The 19,038-nt window shown below is 34.0% G+C and overlaps 1 protein-coding gene across 1 annotated transcript in view; it reads right to left on the reverse strand.

Annotated features, from left to right (window-relative positions):
• LOC128183472 (uncharacterized) overlaps positions 1-15,685 on the reverse strand; it is a 29,781-nt gene extending 14,096 nt beyond the window's left edge. The window contains exons 1-5 of the mRNA XM_052852456.1: positions 8,853-15,685; positions 4,037-5,780; positions 2,043-2,249; positions 1,588-1,649; positions 732-986 (exon numbers count right to left, since the gene is read on the reverse strand). Of these exons, the coding sequence (XP_052708416.1) occupies positions 732-986; positions 1,588-1,649; positions 2,043-2,249; positions 4,037-5,750 (2,238 nt within the window). The 5' untranslated portion in view covers positions 5,751-5,780; positions 8,853-15,685. The remainder of the gene's footprint in view (positions 1-731; positions 987-1,587; positions 1,650-2,042; positions 2,250-4,036; positions 5,781-8,852) is intronic.
• Positions 15,686-19,038: the final 3,353 nt, after the last annotated feature.

The following is a 19,038-nucleotide window of genomic DNA, read 5'->3' on the forward strand; positions in this document are numbered from 1 at the left end:
TCTCCATTTTCATTTGGTCATTGAAAATGCATTCCTAAAGCATTGTAAAAAAATAAAAACAGAAAAATAGAATTTGACCAAAATCGTGATCACGTACGCCCCTTTAAACCTGTGAAGATACAGGTGTGAATTTTGAGATCCAGCTTCCCGAATGCAGTGGATTCCATGGGCACCTTTTACCTATGATAGGGTCACTCTATGTCCAGGTCTGAGTCACTGTCCAGAAACGTATCCTACAACAATCAAAATGTAAACGGATCAAATATATAAATGGAAATATTTACAACGTCATTGTATGCTAACTACCTGTAACCCTGCTGAATCAAATGACATTTGCTGAATTTTTCACCAATAATCTCAATACAATTACTTCTATTTGCTGGTGCAATATCATGAATTATTCATAAATACAATAAGTACATGTGGATCTAATAATATAGTAAAAGTAAGTAAGAGTAAAAAATTAGTACATGAATGTCTTCGACGAAAATGGCATTTTATCACGCAGCATGCATATAATTTGAGATTTTTTTTTTAGAATTTATGGCTTTTACCCAAAATCCATATGTTTTTCTAAAATATGTTATATAAATTAGTCAGTAAACCCCTACTTAAATATTTAATAAACAATTACTGCAGGTGTAAACATGTTTACAGTAAAAACAACACAAAATTAATTAAAATTGTCAACAGTGAAAAGTGTATTTTTCAACATTTAAAGGCAAACCTACCCAACCTCCCTGATCCACAATCCATGAAGCAAACTTATCGGCCACGTATTCCGCCGCCAGATCTTTGACCTGCAGTGCAACGGCCCCGCCCACCCCCGCCAGAGTGACGACTTTCTTGGTCAGGTAGAACACGGCGGCAATATGGTCCCAGCTGTTGCCAGGACCGGTCTTTTTGTCGACCACTTCCTGGAACTTTTGGTACATGGCCTGCTTGGCAATTTCATTGAAAGCGTCCGGAGATAATTTAAGCTGAAACTGAGAGTAAAATTTAAATACACGGTGTATCTATGGTACAAACATGTAGATTAAATGGCATCATATGCACACTGTATACAACTGTATGTATAACACACATGTCTCTCCATGGTCGAGATTAGTTCACCATTGATATTCTTTCACCCATCAAATTAATGGCACGGTCACAATTTTGGTCAAATTTTATTTTTCTATTTTTTATTGTTTACAATGATTCAGTAATGCATTTCTCATGAACAACCAACATTTGAGTCACTGTGTCAGTCGTAAAGTTATAAGCAAGATACAGGGTCGACAATTTTTTGTTATGTAAACAAGGCTCGTTGATTACATAACAACTGAAAGAATTGTGAGCTCTGTATCTTGCTTATAACTCAACCACTGACACTAGAATTTTCGTTGAAATGCCTTACTGAAGCATTGTAAACAATAAAAATGGAAATAATAATTTTGAACAAAATCATGATCATGCCCCTTTATTAGTTATGATAAAAGTTACTGGTATATCAAACAATAAGTTATCAATTATGGTTCAATTGTGTATTAATTAAGTAGATTTACAAGGATTTATGTCTGAGTAATACAATTAGTTTAGACTTACAGAATCCCCCACTTCTCTTAGAGTGTCAATCAATTGTCTTTCAAGCGCTGTCAATCCATCACCTATGAACAAACAGAATGGACAGTACAATTTATCACTTGTCTATATAAAAATGAAGGTACAACTAACAACTTGTCCCTTTTGCAGGGAAACATATAGCAGGTATAATATTAAACACCTTCTTGATATCTGCGCTTACAAAATTTCTGCTTATCATTTCATTACCATTGATAAGCACAATTATATCTGAAGCCTAATAGTCTTTTACACATTTACATTTCGTTTTAGAGAAAATTCACATACCAGTATCTCCGTTTTATATATGTATGTTATCCCCTTTTGAAATAATTTTCATAAATACATGTAAATGAAACAAATGAAACAAGTCTTTAAATCATGAAGTTTTTGAATCTTAAACATTTAATTCCCATAAAAACATAGACTCGACTTATTGCCTCTTTCGTCCACTCCCGGTAGGTTTGGGGTTCTGGCACTAGCTCTCCTAGTCGCAGTGTTATCCACGGAGCTTCTGGTACTATCAGACAGTGGACTTGTTGCCTTATAGTGGTCCCCAATGTGTGCCAACTTCTCTGCAACTGCAGTGTACAGACGGTCTTTTTCAGAGCTAGTCCGTCCTGATCTTGCATGTCTTGGACGCATTGCTGAAAGAGAAGTAAAGTACTAAAAGTGGAAAAAGGTAACATAGAGATAAAAATTACGACACATTTTGCATTTTTTGTACTTTTCTCTACCATTCTATAAAATTAAATCAGAATAAAATTTTTCAGAAAATCTTATTACTTGTCTTTATATAAATACAGGTACAACTAACAACTTGCCCTTTTTGCCGGGAAACACATATTAAACATATATTAAACATCTTTTCGATGTATGTGCCAACAAAATTTCTCCTTATCAGTCTATCGGAAAAAAAATTTCAGTATTAATTTGTATTGTGCAAAAATATTTATAATGAATAATATAATTCCAATTTTTGTACTGAATCTTAAGTTATTGATTGAATGATACACAATTTTTGAGGTTGGGGAGGCAGATTTATCTTTCTTACTCTTCTTGAAGGAAGTCATTTTCCTCAGCCATCTTAAGAATCCATTCTCATCATCAGACGTCTGTTCCTTACTTACGAAAGCCCATTGAGCTCATTTTCGTAGGATTTTTTCGCGAATAAACGCGAAACTTTCGCGATTAAACGCGTTAGTTTTGCGAATTAACGCGTAACTTTTGCGAATAAACGCGAAACTTTCGCGATATAACGCGTTAGTTTTGCGAATAAACGCGTAACTTTCGCGAATAAACGCGGAACTTTCGCGATATAATGCGTTACCTTCGCGAATAAACGCGAAACTTTCGCGACTAATTGCGAAACTTAAATATAGATATTGATATTCAATATAGATATTGATATTTCATACAAGAATCCTTATGATGAACAATTACTGAAAACATAGACATTAATTTAAAATAAAACAAAATAATGTTATATAAAGATGTAAATGAATCAGATTTAACCTTATACAAATTGATATAAATTCAAACGTAGGAAATCTTTAAAATCTTAGTACTGATTTTCAAAGGACATAATTCATTGCGCTTCTCACATTCTTATGGGTGCTGTATTATTGAAAATGAGGCAGCAACATATTTTAACTATAACAATTTTAATTCGAATTAAAAGTTTTATTAAGTATCATTTTAGAATTTAAAGGATATCATTGCTCAAAACGTTATAATACATATTATATCGCTGTGACATAATTAACGTCTAGTTTAATATCAGAAAGATAAGTCAAGCCTTGAATTGAAATTTTTAAGCTATTGTTCAAATCTAGATGACATAAATTCGTCCTCTTTATCACAAATGTCATATGAAAATCAATACTAAGACTTTTAAGGGTTTCCGACGATTGAATTTATATCAATTTTATAAGAAAAAGATAATCAATGAATGCTGTTAAAACACAGGGTCGGCAAACAAATGAAAATAAAAAAATGAAGCTCAAACTTATTATCTACTTGGGACATATAACATTTAAAGATGTTAAAAAGTTTATCAGATTTATTAATATCTATATGGAAAAAAGTTAATTTTGTCTTCATATATCAACGTAACACGGATATTATAATAATAATGAATAATAAGTATTTTATGATTTAAAACTTGAAATGTGTTCGTTTTCAATTGTTTTTCTTTATAAGGGTTCTTGTATGAAATGACAATATTTATATAATGGTTTTGCGTTAATTCGCGTAAGTAACGCGTTTATTTGCGAAATTTTTGCGTAAATTCGCGAAAGTGACGCGTTAATTCGCGAAAATAACGCGTTTAATCGCGAAAGTTTCGAGTTATATCGCAAAAGTTTTGCGTATATTCGCGAAAAAATTATTTCTTTTACCTACGAAAATGAGCTCAATGAGTTTTCGTACTTACTCTCCCTTATGTTGGAGTGCCTCTCTCCATGCTTGTGTTCAGACTTTCCAGCCAAATCTTTACACTCCCACACTTCACTCTCCATCAACATTCCCGATTTATTTCCATTGGTGTAGTTATGTTGTTCAACGTGACTAATTTTGTGGGTGTGAACATTTTGAACAACATCTCCTCTCTTATTGACACTTGAATCAATGTCTTTCTTTTTTCTAGATTTCCATCTTTTTATTATTACTGAACGGTAGTCATTATCATCTATATCAGATTCTGTTCCAGACATCAATCTCTGACGCCCTATTGCAGGCTTTGCTGCACCTACTTCTCTCCTCTCTATGTCTTTCTTTCGGGAGATGACTTCTTCCTCGTAGTCAGTATCATCTGTCTTAGGTTCTGTTTCAGACATAAGTCTCTGTAGCCCCCTTGCTGTACCTACTCGTATCCATTCTATGTCCTCCTTAAGGGAGATGAATTCTTTCCCGAAGTCAGTATCATCTGTGTCAGATTCTGTTCCAGACATTAGTCTCTGTCGCCCAATTGCAGGCCTTGCTCTACCTTCTGCTATTTTTTCTGCATCCTCGTTTGGGGAGATGACTTCATTGTAGTCAGTATCATCTGTCTCAGATTCCGTTCCAGACTGTAGTCTTTGTGGCGGACCTGCTCCATATACTGGTATCTCCTGTAGCCCCATTGCAGGCCTTGCTCTACCTTCTGCTATTTTTTCTGCATCCTCGTTTGAGGAGATGACGTCATTGTAGTCAGTATCATCTGTCTCAGATTCTGTTCCAGACTGTAGTCTTTCTGGCGCACCTGCTTCACATACCCGTATCCCCTGTAGCCACATTGCAGGCCTTGTTGTACCTTCTGTTTTTATTTTTGCATCCTCGTTTGGGGAGATGACTTCATCGTAATCAGTATCATCTGTCTCAGATTCTGTTCCAGACTGTAGTCTTTGTGGCCGACCTGCTCCATATACCGGTATCTCCTGTAGCCCCATTGCAGGCCTTGCTCTACTTCTGCTACCTTCTGCTGTCTCAGATTCTGTTCCAGACTGTAGTCTTTCTGGCGCACCTGCTTCACATACCCGTATCCCCTGTAGCCCCGTTGCAGGCCTTGCTCTACCTTCTGCTATCTTTTCTGCATCCTCGTTTGGGGAGATGACTTCATCGTAGTCAGTACTATCGGTATCAGATTCTGTTCCAGACTGTAGTCTTTGTGGCGGACCTGCTCCATATACCGGTATCTTATCACTGAAGGGTGGACTATTGGACCTTTCTGAGTGGTCCTTATCAGAACGTTCAACGTCATGTTCATACTCATCAATGAAAGTGAAATTAGTCGTATCGTCGGTGGGAGATCGATTAGAACAAGTGGGAATGGACTTGATGACTTTGCTCCGGCATCCTGCCTCACAACGAAGGTACTCGTATTCTTCCCAAGATGTGTTTGTGCTGCCTGATCGATAAGTTTCAGTCACATTCTCAACATCTTCTCTCTGAAATCCAGTTGGTATTGCACCTTCCTCTTCATCATCGTTCAGTTGTTGTTTCTTTAGGAATTGTTCCAAGATTTTGCGAACGTCAGCTTTGATTTCTTGCTTTGATGTTTGGGCCATAGGTACTTTCTTGCGAACTCTGGTCTTATTTTCCCTAAGATGTGATAACAGTGTCATCATCTCCCTATGGATCTCCAACTCCGTTTTTTTGCTTTCAGCCATCTTGGTCTTTTATTTTCCACTTCTTTCGTTCTACAAGTGGAATTGGAATCTTCAATAATTATATGTCAATCAAAGCTTAAACATTACATATAAGGAATGCTCTAATTACATCTGCCATATGAAATAGTTGAATCAAGTTGTTTAGTTTCGTAATAAGTAGTGTTCAATAATTTCGTTGACAATATAGCAGCTCATCAAATAATCAAGATACAAATTAATCTAATTAAATCTAAATAACTAAATAATCTCACCATATTAAGGGTTAATTCTTGCTATATTATACGTCAAAGTTTTACTCAAAACCAATTTTCTACAGGTCAGTATAAACCAATATTTGCAAAGTCATATAAAACAACATACTTCTACTGCATATATTTTGTAAGTATTTTTTACCTCTGAATTTCATATATATATTTAGATTTATTTCAATTAGGCCTATAACAGCTGTTTATGCGGGCGGAATTATGCTTGTAATCGCTTAATTGACGTCATCGATTTTAAGCTTAATATTTTTTAATGTGTAGAGACTCTGAATTTAGTGTGTGTGGTGGACTCATGAATAAATCTTTGTACTGAAAATTTCACAGGTAAAAACTACTTAATTGATGAATGTTATAAAGTGTATATATTGTTTTAATGTTTTCCAATGCATGTCTACATTGTGCTGTAGATGTACATTTTGATAATTTTCCATACTGTAGTGGATAAGGTTTAAATTTCATATATATATATATATACTCTCAACAAAACTTTTGAGTGTTTAGCCTTAGGCTAATAAATCAATTAATTTTGAAATAACGAAATAAAATGATGTGAAATTTAAACTTCTCGTAATGGATATATCTTCTCAACAATAGTACAAATAAAATAAAACATCACCGATTGAAGTCGTTAACCTGTGACGAAACGTCAAAACATAAAATTGGTATTTTCTGTGCATGCGATTGTCTTTATTTTATGATTTGGTGATAGTTTAAAAAGAAAACAAACCACTTTTAATTGTCCAAAATGATCACCGCAAACACAACTAGGGCCGTTGGAATATTGGTGTCTGCATTGTATCGACAGCGGATCGTTTTACTTTAAAGTTGTTTGTTTTAAATATTAAGCAATCCGAAGGAAACGTTATTTTGATTCAATTTTTTTTATTTCGTAAGCATAATATCCTTTCATTGGCAACTTTATACAATCCATGAAATCTGAGCAAAATTCAACCCAACCGAAAGTGTTAGTGATATTTAGCCAAGGTCAATATCTCGGTGTGCAACCCGAGGTCAAGGTCAATGCATCGTTCTTAACAATTTGAAAGTTAAGTGGGAATCAGTCACCCTAACGGCAAGACAAATAAATGTGCTTATTTCATATAAAAAATACAAAATACATTATACTGGGTGAACCATACCTGTTAACCCTCCCGCATTGCGCGGGAGACTCCCGCGCGGGAGACGAATTTCTCCCGCAATCGTATTTGTCTTCCCCATACCCCCCCCCCCAATTCTGGATCTTTACAATTCATGCAAATTTCAACAACCACTGCGGGTTTTTCTCCGATTTTGAGCTCAAAAAGCTGCTGTGTAGCTTGAATATATCAAAATCCATCCAAGTACTGTCTACCGTGGTCATTGTATGACATGTTATAGTCTAGTTTACTTTTTACGATTACTTCCGGTTTTGACTTGAATCAGTTACGTATTTAGTTATGCATAGGCCTTATAGAAAAATTAAGTGAAAGACTAAAACATCTTGATTTTACTCAGTAGCACCAAAGAAAACAATACGCAGCCAGTGATGTCACTTAACAGGTGCACAGGTAAAGCACCCAAGCCACGTGCAGTGAGTCGTGACTAATTCTGTCTGGCCAGCACGGTCGGTAAAAATCAAAGTGAGTTTGGAACACTGAGTGTTTATACAAGCTACCGATAAAAGTGAAGCTCGAGGAAAAAGTGTAATAGCATTTCACGAGAGTTTTTAAAGTTAATAGTACCGGTACTATGAATTACAGGGATGCTATAGACATTACAGCAGAGATCATTTTTAAATGATACTGGAGAAATACATGTTGTTTTGTGAATTAAAAATCTATCCTATATATATAAGGCAAAAAATAATTTTAATGAATATTAATTACTGGTATTTTCTAAACTGGGTTTCACTGCAAATTCAAAATACACAAAATAAATTTTCTGTGTTTACCCTAGATGTCAGCATGCAGTGATGGTTCAATACTGAACAATAAGAAGACTTATTATAAAAAGTGGCACTATTGACTACTTGTATTGTACCTTATTGTACCATGCAAACAAAATAATAGTTTTCTGAACATGTACAGCAACACAAGTTGTAATTGCACACTGGTTGTCATAGAAATAATAAAATTTAAAATGATTGCAAATGCATTAATTAATTACAATGGTAAAATAAGATATCTATTATATATTTGCATTTCACGTGAAAAAACGTCGTTTACGCAAAATCTCCCCCTTAGCCAAGTTGGTAAGGGGGAGATTCTCCCACATAGCAGATTTGAAAGGTTAACAGGTATGGGTGAACACTTAAAAGTTTTGTTGAGTGTGTATGTGTGTATATATATATATATATATATATATATATATATATATATATATATATATATATATATATATATATATATATACATGGGCATTTCAAGGTCATTATTATTGAAACTACATCTAGGTAGGTGAATGAATCTTCATCTAGGTAGTTACGTGCAATTATGGGGAATGTGTGCAACTTCCTTGGATTGTTTTTGGTTCATAATTGATATATCACGGAAGGTACATGTAACTCCTTTTGCAGCATGTATAATATCAGTGTATTTGTCTAGAGTTATGCCTATTTGTTTACATTTGTCAGTCGCCAAACATTGCTAGGACATGTCACATTAATATATAGATAAATGCATATCTTTATATGACTAGTTGAATTAGGTTATACTGATATATCTGATGGTCAATAATGTCATCAGTGTCATATTTTTTCTCTCTATGTTTTGTTGTAAATGGTCTTATATCCAACGTCATACATCTATCTGCTAACGTCTAAATCTAAGTCTATCGTCAACATATATTGTCATCTACATACCATCAATTCATTGCTCATCAAGCGTGTATTTTGTAATCCTCCAAAATAAAGACGCATTCACAAGAATACACAGTTTCCTTTTCACTGGCAAATGCAAATTATTTACAATTAAGTAGATAATGAATGATGACGGAGGATGAGAAGATCCGTACCGCAGTAGTGAACGAAATAGAAAGATGACTCAAAAGGGTGCTGAATTTACTCTGGAAAATAAAAGTAAGACCCGATATAGGTGTTACAACATCTTATCAACACTTAATGATAATTTGCAAAAAATGTTGTTCTCAACGGATGACAAAGAAACTGTAGGAAGAGCCTACAGTGAATGGTTAGACAAATGCAAAGAGTTTCTCGTGTCTTAGGATGAAGTACGTCTATAACTTTATTCTAGCGATCTCTGATGAGGAAAAAGGACGAATACCTCATGGATTTAAATAAAAAGGTCAGTAGAGGACTGGTTTACGACAAATTTAAAAACCGTTATGATTGATAACAGTTCAGTGAGTTCGAGCGCAGATATCAGAAGTAGTTATTTGCAAGCGAAGTGAGGAAAGCAGAAGAAAGCGAAATTACTGGCCAGAACGGCATCATTTCAGGAGAAAAAAGAGATGAAAGAGACACAGTTACAGTTGAAATTAAAGAAAGAGGAACTGGATATAAAGACAGCTTTAAAAATCTGTGAAATGAGAACTAAATAAAATAATCAAAGAACTTCAAAAAACCCGAACGGGAAATGAGACATCTGTCAGAGGTCACGGGTAACATTCATTTGCCTTTATTAACAGTGGCAACATCAATTCCGGATACCATCATGCATGTGTCTTCATTTATAAAACAGTTAAACTTGATGCATCAGTGTTTCGTCCGTTTCAATACCATTACCAACATGTGAAACAGTTAACCACGTTAACCGATTTACATGTACAACGACATTGGTATTCTATCATATGTACCAACAATATTACGCCACAGTACACCATATATGTTCGGTTCAACTTATCTAACAAGTTATCAGTGACAGACACAAGTTTTTTTCTCATCTGTCAGAACCAACGTTTACAACTGCAGAAAATCACAACAACAAAGATGATCTTCTTACAGTTCCAAGAGAGCTCAAGAAACCCGAAGTCGACATTTGAAAGTTTGAAGGAAATCCAAAGGACAACTAAAGATTCATTAGACAGTTATACTAAAGCGGGCGCTAACACCAATTAATATGAAGTGAAGAACGTTTGAATTTTCTTCTTCAATATATCAGTGGTGAAACTACCAGAATAATAACTGGATATTAATATTTGGATGTAGAAAGTGGATACTTTCAAGCTTGAAGTAAACTTATAGATCGATATGGTAACCCGGATGTTGGGGTTTAAAATTTTGTCAAGAAAGCATTGAATTGGCCAACAATTAAACCAGACAATTCAAAGGCATTAGTCTCGTATGCAATATTTTTAATCGAGTGTCAATTTGTTGTAAATAACGTGAACAGTGCTCGAGTGCTTGAATATTCGGAAAATATGAATTTCTATTAAAGAAACTACCATTCTACTTCAAAGAAAAGTGGCGAAATGTGATTTACAAACTAAAGTACAGAAAGAAGCTGCTTAGTAAACTTCGTCCGCAAAAAAAGCTTAGAAGACAAACGACCCTATATATTTAAACAAAGTCATGAATTCTAGTTCAACTGCATCAAAACGACAGAATGAAAAAGTGAACACATTTTCAAGACCGAGCTTGAACTTTGGAGTCTCATTCATCTACAGAAAATCACACAGCTTCTTAAGATAAACTGAACTTTTGTGCTTTTGTGAAACCATGCATATATTGTCAAGGATAATCACATTCCTTGGAAGAGTGCAAGGACACTATGAAACTTCCTCTAAAAGACAGATTTGCAGTTTTAAAATTGAAAGGATTGTTCTTTTCTTCACCATAGTTTTTTTCATAAAAACATTTAGAAAAAATGATCAATTGTTTCAATTTCCGTCTTACAGAAGCTACATAAGGGAGATTAATTAATTTTAACTTGTGCATATAGTGATATATAGGTATAATCCTGTGTGTTATTTGAAATTGAAGCCAGTTGAGGTTTTTTTCTTGAACCGCTTTCAAGCAGAGACAAAAAATTATATTCCCTTCAAGTCAGTGAAATCATCTCCAAAATCTCTCAATCTAATTGAAATTATTGGTTTCTCTTTTATCTGCAATTAACATGTTATACATTTCCTTACATTCTTTTGTATTTTCATGAAAAAGGTAAATAGAGTTCAGGATTTTAGGTTAATATTCTTTGCTCAAATTTGTATTATGTATGTGTTTTTGATTGTTTTTTTTTAAACCTGCATTTTCAATAAAATTGTATGCACTCTCCTATTATTTAATATATTGAAGAAAGTTCCCATTAAAGTCAAAGAGATCATTAATTAGAGTAAACCCTGCGCTTCAAAAATTTTAAAATACTGAAGAATTATCTGCTAGTATCTGAATGTTTGGGTTGTCCCATAAAAGTTAATTGTTAAGATGTTTCTCAGTTTGATGTTTGCACAGAGAAGAAAAAGACGATATAGTATCTCCTTTTCTGCAGCCACTTTGAGGATGTATGTAATCTGAACTGAGTCCGTTCTGTGAATCACATGATTATTTCTTTATAAAATGTGTTAATCCACTTTGTTTTTTAGCTGATTACCAAAATTAAAAAGTCTAACGTTTGAACAACAAGATGCAAGTAGAATGGGATGATAGGGTTCCAGATAACCTCAGTGAAATCATTGTAACCATTGTATCAGGACTTTCAGAAAATAGAAGACTTCAAAATGAACATTATCAATTGCAAACCCTTTAGTTTCGATCCAGTCATTGTGCAGTTACATCACTTCGCAGAAACAAGCGAACCGGGATGTGGAATAGTGTTACTTACTACTGGAGAATGCAGACGGCGAATACCATTGCTCTTTCATCATGAGAAAATCTATAAATCATGTAGAATCATGAGAAAAGTAGCTACAATAGCAGTCAAAACCAACAAGATGTTTATGACTGAGCTAGACATGACCATAAATCGCGTCGTTTTCTGGACCGACAGTATGGCAGTATTATATAAGTTATATATGTTCAAAACAGAACGGGAAGATTTCATACTTTCGTAGCTAATAGATTAGCAGTGATACATGAAAAAAAAACCAAGCAATTGGAGATGCAGTAACACGAAAATCAACCCAGTTGAAAAAAAAGTTGAAAAAAACCCTGGATCAAAGCCTAAAGTGTTTTGTTAGAACCAGAGAATCAGTTGTCCAAACATCAAATTTAGATCGCTGATACAAAATTATTGGAAAATGACCCAGAGGTGAAAAGAGTTACCGCCAGTACAGTCATCGCAGGACAACAGGATTCAGACAATTCTACAGAGTGTGTAAATAAGTTAATTCAACATTACTACTCATGGTACACATTAAAGTGAACAGTGGCATGGATTTTGAAAGTGCAAAAAGAGGTGTTATGGCGTGTGAACATAAAAAGACTCAATTCTAGTTTAATATCACGAGTCATCTGATAAAAGTGTTCTATAGAAAAAAGAGCTTAAAGAAGCAGAAAAGTGTCTACTGAAATTTCTTAAACAAGAAGAATTTGAAACATAAATAATGCTCTTGCTTTAAGTAACTCTCATGTGAATTGTAGAGGTCGAATCAGGAACTTAGATCCATTTATGGATGATGGAATTTTACGTGTCGGCGGTCGATTAAAGCAGTCAAGTATTGAGTTATTCATGCTTCGTCATCCATCAGGAGAGTGATATCAAGTGTATTACACGTAGAAAGTTGAAGAGCAGAAAATGGCTAATCTGCCTAAGGACTGTATCATTCCAGATTAAACATCATTTAACAGAGAAGGAGTCGATTACTAATACTTTGAAGTACTGTAAAAGTGACTATTTACGCTGGTGGTTAAGTACGCATTTTCTATGGTCAAACAATACGCGTGGGTATTAAATACGCGGATGCGTGATATAACACTCTAAAAAAAATTTCCATACCCGCGGGGGTATTTAACGCGGTTTTAAGCCCATCGCGTAACTAGTGATAAATCTCCCCACGCGTAAATAACCACTTTTACAGTTAAACTAAAGAGAAGTCTTGTGCAACGCTATGGCGAAATATTCACTTGCTGAGCAAGTCGAGCTGTACATTCGATTCTTACATAAATGCTTTGCGTCGCTTTATTGCAAGAAGGGAACAAGTTAAGAAGATACGTTCTGATAATGGAACTAATTTTCGTTGGTCCTGAACGTGAACTTTCTCGATCCATACATGAATGGAATCAACACCAGATTCAAAAGACAATGTTACAGAGGAATGTAGACTGTCAGTTTAACCCGCTAGCTGGATCACATTATGGTGGAGTATGGGAAAAAATCATTTAAATTAATCGTAAGGCCACGAACAGTGTTGTGAAGGAACAGACCTTGGACGTCGAAGGACATAATACCCTGCTGTGTGAAATCAAGTATTTGATAAACGACCGACCAATTGCAAGGAATACGGATCACCACTTTGAGTTGGAGCCGCTTAAACCAAACAATCTGCCCTTAACGAAGCGGAAGCTAAACTAGCCTCCAGGAGTTTTTTTTTTATCAGAACGACACATATCACAAGAGACGGTTGAGACAAGTTCAATAAATTGCAAACTGGTTTTGGCATATATGAGTACGGGAATAGCAACCGCTATTACAGACAAGAGACAAAAGTGGCATGAAAACAAATGAAACTTGCCAATTGGTGACGCTGTGTTGTGAAGGAACAGACCTCGGACTTGTGCGACAATTTAAAGTTAAAACTGCGACAAATATTCTGAACCGTCCCCAAGATAAACTTTGCCTGATCCTTCAAGGAGACTGTTAGGACTGTTTGATTACTATGAACCCTTTTTTGTATTATTTATGTGTGATCATTGAAATTTGTTCATTGTTGACATTTTTGTAGGAACATATAAGTGAAGACGCAAATTCGATGGTTGCTTGTATTTTGATAATATTGTATATATGTTTTTGACGTTTCATTTTCATTCCACAATTAGGGGGATGGGTTGTAACCGCCAATGCTGCAATTAGTCTTATTTTTGCTGTGATTTCATTGGTTTTTGTGCTGGGCCCATGACTTAATTTTTGTGCTAAAATTTTTACTGGTAGAAACTTCTTAATTTGTGAGTTTAATAAAGTGTATATATTGTGATAGATGTTTCCAATGCATGTATACATTGTGCTGTAGATTTATGTTTAAATTTAGTACATTTTGATAATTTTTTATTCTTTAGTGGATTAAGTAAAAGATTACTATTTATGCATATATACGAGGTTTCATCCCAAAGTAATGTCACAAACGTGATAAAATCACAAATAATTGACCTCAGTCTTTTATTTCATTTGAATCATACACTGCATCGATAGATTCGCCTTCTGGTACAGCATGGCATAGAACAACACCCTCCATAAAAAAAAATAACGAACATATGTTTCTTTCCGGTTCTGGGCAACCGAGCCTTTTAAGGGGTGGGAAGTGTGTGTTTCCAATGACTTGAATGCAATCATTGACTCGGGATCAAAATAAGTAACCCATGTTTCGTAATGATTATGCGTCTCAAAACCGCCTCTCCTTCTTTTCTCCATCGCTTTATAAATCTATCAGATTCGCGATCAAGCAAACCCATTTATTTTATTTTAGCAATCTCGGAACCCACCGTGCACATAATCGTTCATGTTAAGGTTCTCTGTTAATATTCTTTGAGCTGTGCCATAGGATAAATTCAATGTTTCACACAACCTTACGCTAACCCGTCAGTCTTCGTTGACCACGTCGGTCACTAGCTTGACTTTTACCTCCGATTTCCCATGTTTCGGTTTTCCGGTCCTTTGCTTATTTTTAAGCGACACATTTCTTTCCCCGAAACGCTCAAACCACCTTTAAACAATTTTCCTGTTTACTTTCGTCTCACTGCAGGCCCGATTTATCAATTCTTCTGTCTCTAATGGTGATTTTCCCAATTAAAAGCAAAAATGCATCACGCCCCGTTGTAGTTTTTTGTCCGATTCTGACATTTTCTCAGTTCGAAATAGCAAATTAACGCACACTTAAATGATCATTGACACAAATGACTTCTTTTCATTATTACCTATGCATGTAAAAATGACGTAATATTTATCATATAAAATATTGTGCTATTTGGCGCAATTTCAAGTTTTTTAAATTCATATTTCAATTTAAAGAACAATAGTTTAAAACATGTTGTTTATTTGTAACGCGTCGATGTCCCCTATGCTTTGCGTTTTGAACATGTTTTTTAAACAATTGAACGATCATTTCTTAAAATTTTGAATTTGAATAATAATTATACATATTTCGATACATAACATTATATTATAGACCGCCAAAAACCGGTGTTATCACTGTGTGACATTGCTTTTTGATCAACCCTTGTACATGGATATTTCAAGATCATTAATAATGATGAATTAATAAAACTACATGTAGGTACATGAACTTATGCGTAATTATGAGGCACGTGTGCAACTTACATATGTAGCTGTATTGTGTAAGGTTCCTATTTGATATATAAAGGAAGGTAACCCCTTTTGCAACATTTGTAATATCATTATATTTCTCTCAGTGAAGCCTCTTTGTTTACATTTGTCGGTCGCTAAACTTCGCTAGGGCATTTCAGATTTATATATAATTAAATGCATATCTTATTATGACTAGATGAATCATGTTATACTGATATATCTGATAGTAATAAATTTTATCAGTGTTGGTATATATTTGCTAGGACGAATTAGTGTGTGTTTTGAATTAGTTTGTTTACAATATTTTTTTTCTCTACAAGATGATGTCCCGCACAAGTGCGGGAATTATTTCAACTTTATACATTGATATGATACAATTGTCATGTTGTAAATTTTGAATATACCGGAGGGCAGTAAATACAAAATTTACAACATGACACAATACTTAATGTACATGTACATTGGCATAATATTTCTTTTGTTTCAGCCGACTTGAAAAAACTGCAAGCTTTATTTTTTTTCAAATTAGGGAGTGAGTTTATAGTGTCTCGTATCTGTTTTCTAAATTTTGTTCTGTAAGTCATACTTCAATATAACTTTTATCACTGTCTCTAGAAAGAATTTTAGTAAAAAAAAACCTGTCATACTCCCTCCCCCACCGATTCAACTTCCCCGTTCTTGCACACATCATCTACTAAGTTCATACTGACGTAAAGTTGTTTCTGGTTCACAAATATTCATGTATATAAGCTTAACTACCAATCTTTAGTGGTATGAATTGTATATATGTATTTTTAAAAAACGCTAGTTTAAACTTTTTTTTGCATATCTTAAACCAAAGTTGTCAGATTAAAATTAACTCGCCCTACACTTTCTGTCATAACGTTATTTAGACAAACCGCGTTCTTTTTTCCCTCGTTCTGGAAAGTTCTATCCATCAAAACTAAAATCGTGTATTCAAGAAACAAACTGGTTCATTTTATCTATTCAACATTTGGTATATCTTAATTTGTATGTATACCCTAAATAAGTTCCCAGTAAATGTATGCACTCTTTACGTAATTCATTATTTTTTCATTGCAAGCATACATTCCCACTGTCTTGGATCCGCCAAAACCTGTCGACCACCTTATTCTCATGTTTGCTATTTTGGGCTTGTATACTCATCTAAAAGGAAAGTAGGTTTTTAATTTATTTTTTAATAATTACTTATCAGGTAAATTTTGATTTATAGTTTACGGACATCAACTCACACTTAATGAAATACCAACGGTGTTAACTGTTACTTTGGGGCAGGCATTTTGTAGTTTATTGGCAGATTGTCTTAATTCATAAGTATAGATAGATTTTTGTCGTGAAGCTCTTACGTCTTACGTCAAACAGTTATCATGCAACGTCTAGTGTCTCCGTCTATCGTCAACATATTGTCATCTATTCACCATCAATTCATTTTTCATCAACTGTGTACTTAACACCATCCAAAATACAGACGCATTTACAAGAATACAGTTTCTTTTTCAATGGTCAGTACAATGCTGTTGAGAGGATAAACAACAAAATACTACAAAAGTAAACTGTATTTAACAAAATTAGCCCATTATGTAGAAGATTTCATCAATGTAACAAACAACGTGATTATTGATTAAAGCGGTAACAATATTGACTACTTCCAAATCTAGTTCCAAACCTCTATAAGACCGTTATGGTGTTTTGTGTAAAGACAATTCAATTGAGGATTGAAAACATTTTCCTTTTAATTGCAAATTTTACGAAAATAATAGATACTCTTTCATCGTGTAAATTTAGATAAAAATTCAGATGAGACTGTCAACTTAAATATTATATTGGGAAAAAAAATCAAAGACAAACTGCCTAATATCTCTATTTAGTTTACTCAGCAAGACACAATTTTCATGATTATTTGTACAAATCAAAGTAAATGCATGCGCTCAATTAATCTAGTGTATCTTCTATATTTATATATTCAATAATTTATAAGTGACATATAGGTCCAATGGGCCGGACGTAATTTAATGATTTATAATTCTGTAATGCACTTTATATTTTCTTTTTACATGTACACACATGTCATTAATATAATAAAATATTTACTTACTGTCTTTCTCCTCATTAATTACATCCTTATATGATATACATTATTTTGTAATAATTTTTATAGTGTTTAGAAAACGTATTGAAAAGGTGAAACTATGTTGTTACCTGTCCAAGCTAGTTTTGGTGCTGTTAATCTAATTTTATTCTATATTTAGAGGTGGTGTCATGAAGCTAAACATTGAGAATCACGTGACCTGGTGTAAACATTGGATATCATTTCCTTATTAAATAGAAGAGCTCGTATGGGGCGATGACTCTACCTTCACTTTAACCTTCTCGACCGAATTAAAGTTGTCACAGAAAATTGCAATCGTTGGCAAGTAAACACTCGGTGTAATATTATTATTCACTTCTTAATTTAGATCTTTTATATTTAACAGCATTTCCCCCCGTAAAGTTGACAACTTTTAAAACAGACGACCAATTAATGTCAATATTTTAAACTACATTTACCTGCAATGCTCTTTAAAGAAGTAGATGGTAAATTCTCTTTTGAATTTGACAAAGATTGCCTTTTTTCTTATCGTCAATATGCTTGAATATGAACACGTTTATGTTTCGGCGGGAAAAAATATAGATATAGATGCGTTAGGAAAGGTGTGTTCGTGTGCCCTATCATTAAAGATTTTTGAGATTTGATTTTAATCAACTCTCGTATGCAGTTACCCAGACAATTCGAAAGTAAAACAGTGTTTGGACCTCAGTACAAATCACTGCTGCTGACAAGACGTAGTTCTTGAAAATAATTGATAAATTCGATGTAATGTATGCTAAAGCGTTGTTTTTCAAGGAAACTTATTTATAAATACCTTGAAATAGTCAGATTTTAAATGGTACGAACAATTTAAATACTTTTTGTAGTCGTATGTATTCCTACGCCAGAGTTCGATATAGTCTCGTTCAACTCGACGCTCGGCTGTCTCCGTATATCCTTGTCGGAGATTTACGGTGTCAGCCGAGCGTTTGGTTAAACGAGACTAGAGTTCAATATTGCGTGGATCCATACAGTTTTTGAGAAATATTTCTATTACTGATACATAGATTGATTGAAAAATTTTATCTTTAAATATTTTTTAACATGATTCATAAGGGGGTTTCTCGACATTCTTGTCGAAAAAGTCCAAAAATTCATATTATAAAAATGTGCGTAATTCAACTTCATGAATTAGAAACTACATGTACTTGTCATGCAAAATAACATATCATTGATTTTGAAATAAATAAACATCGACAAAATCAACTCCCGTCAGTTCTTCAGTACTTTGATTATACCTTGAGCTTAAAATTATTCTATATGTTTACAATCTGAAATGAACTCTTATGCAAATATTACTTAATTTTACTCAAAAGACATGCACAAAATATAATAGTTAGGTCATATTAATTTAATAGAATATTATTTTAGCGACTGCTACTTGGATGAAAAAGGAGAAAATGTGAATAGTGTCATTAGATGGAGGACAGGCAAAAAAATGACAAAGAACGTGCAGGAGACAAAAACTACCCTTGAATGCAAAA

Source organism: Crassostrea angulata, chromosome 5 (genome assembly GCF_025612915.1).
Source record: "Crassostrea angulata isolate pt1a10 chromosome 5, ASM2561291v2, whole genome shotgun sequence".
In the NCBI taxonomy this organism is placed as follows: Eukaryota; Metazoa; Mollusca; class Bivalvia; order Ostreida; family Ostreidae; genus Magallana; species Magallana angulata.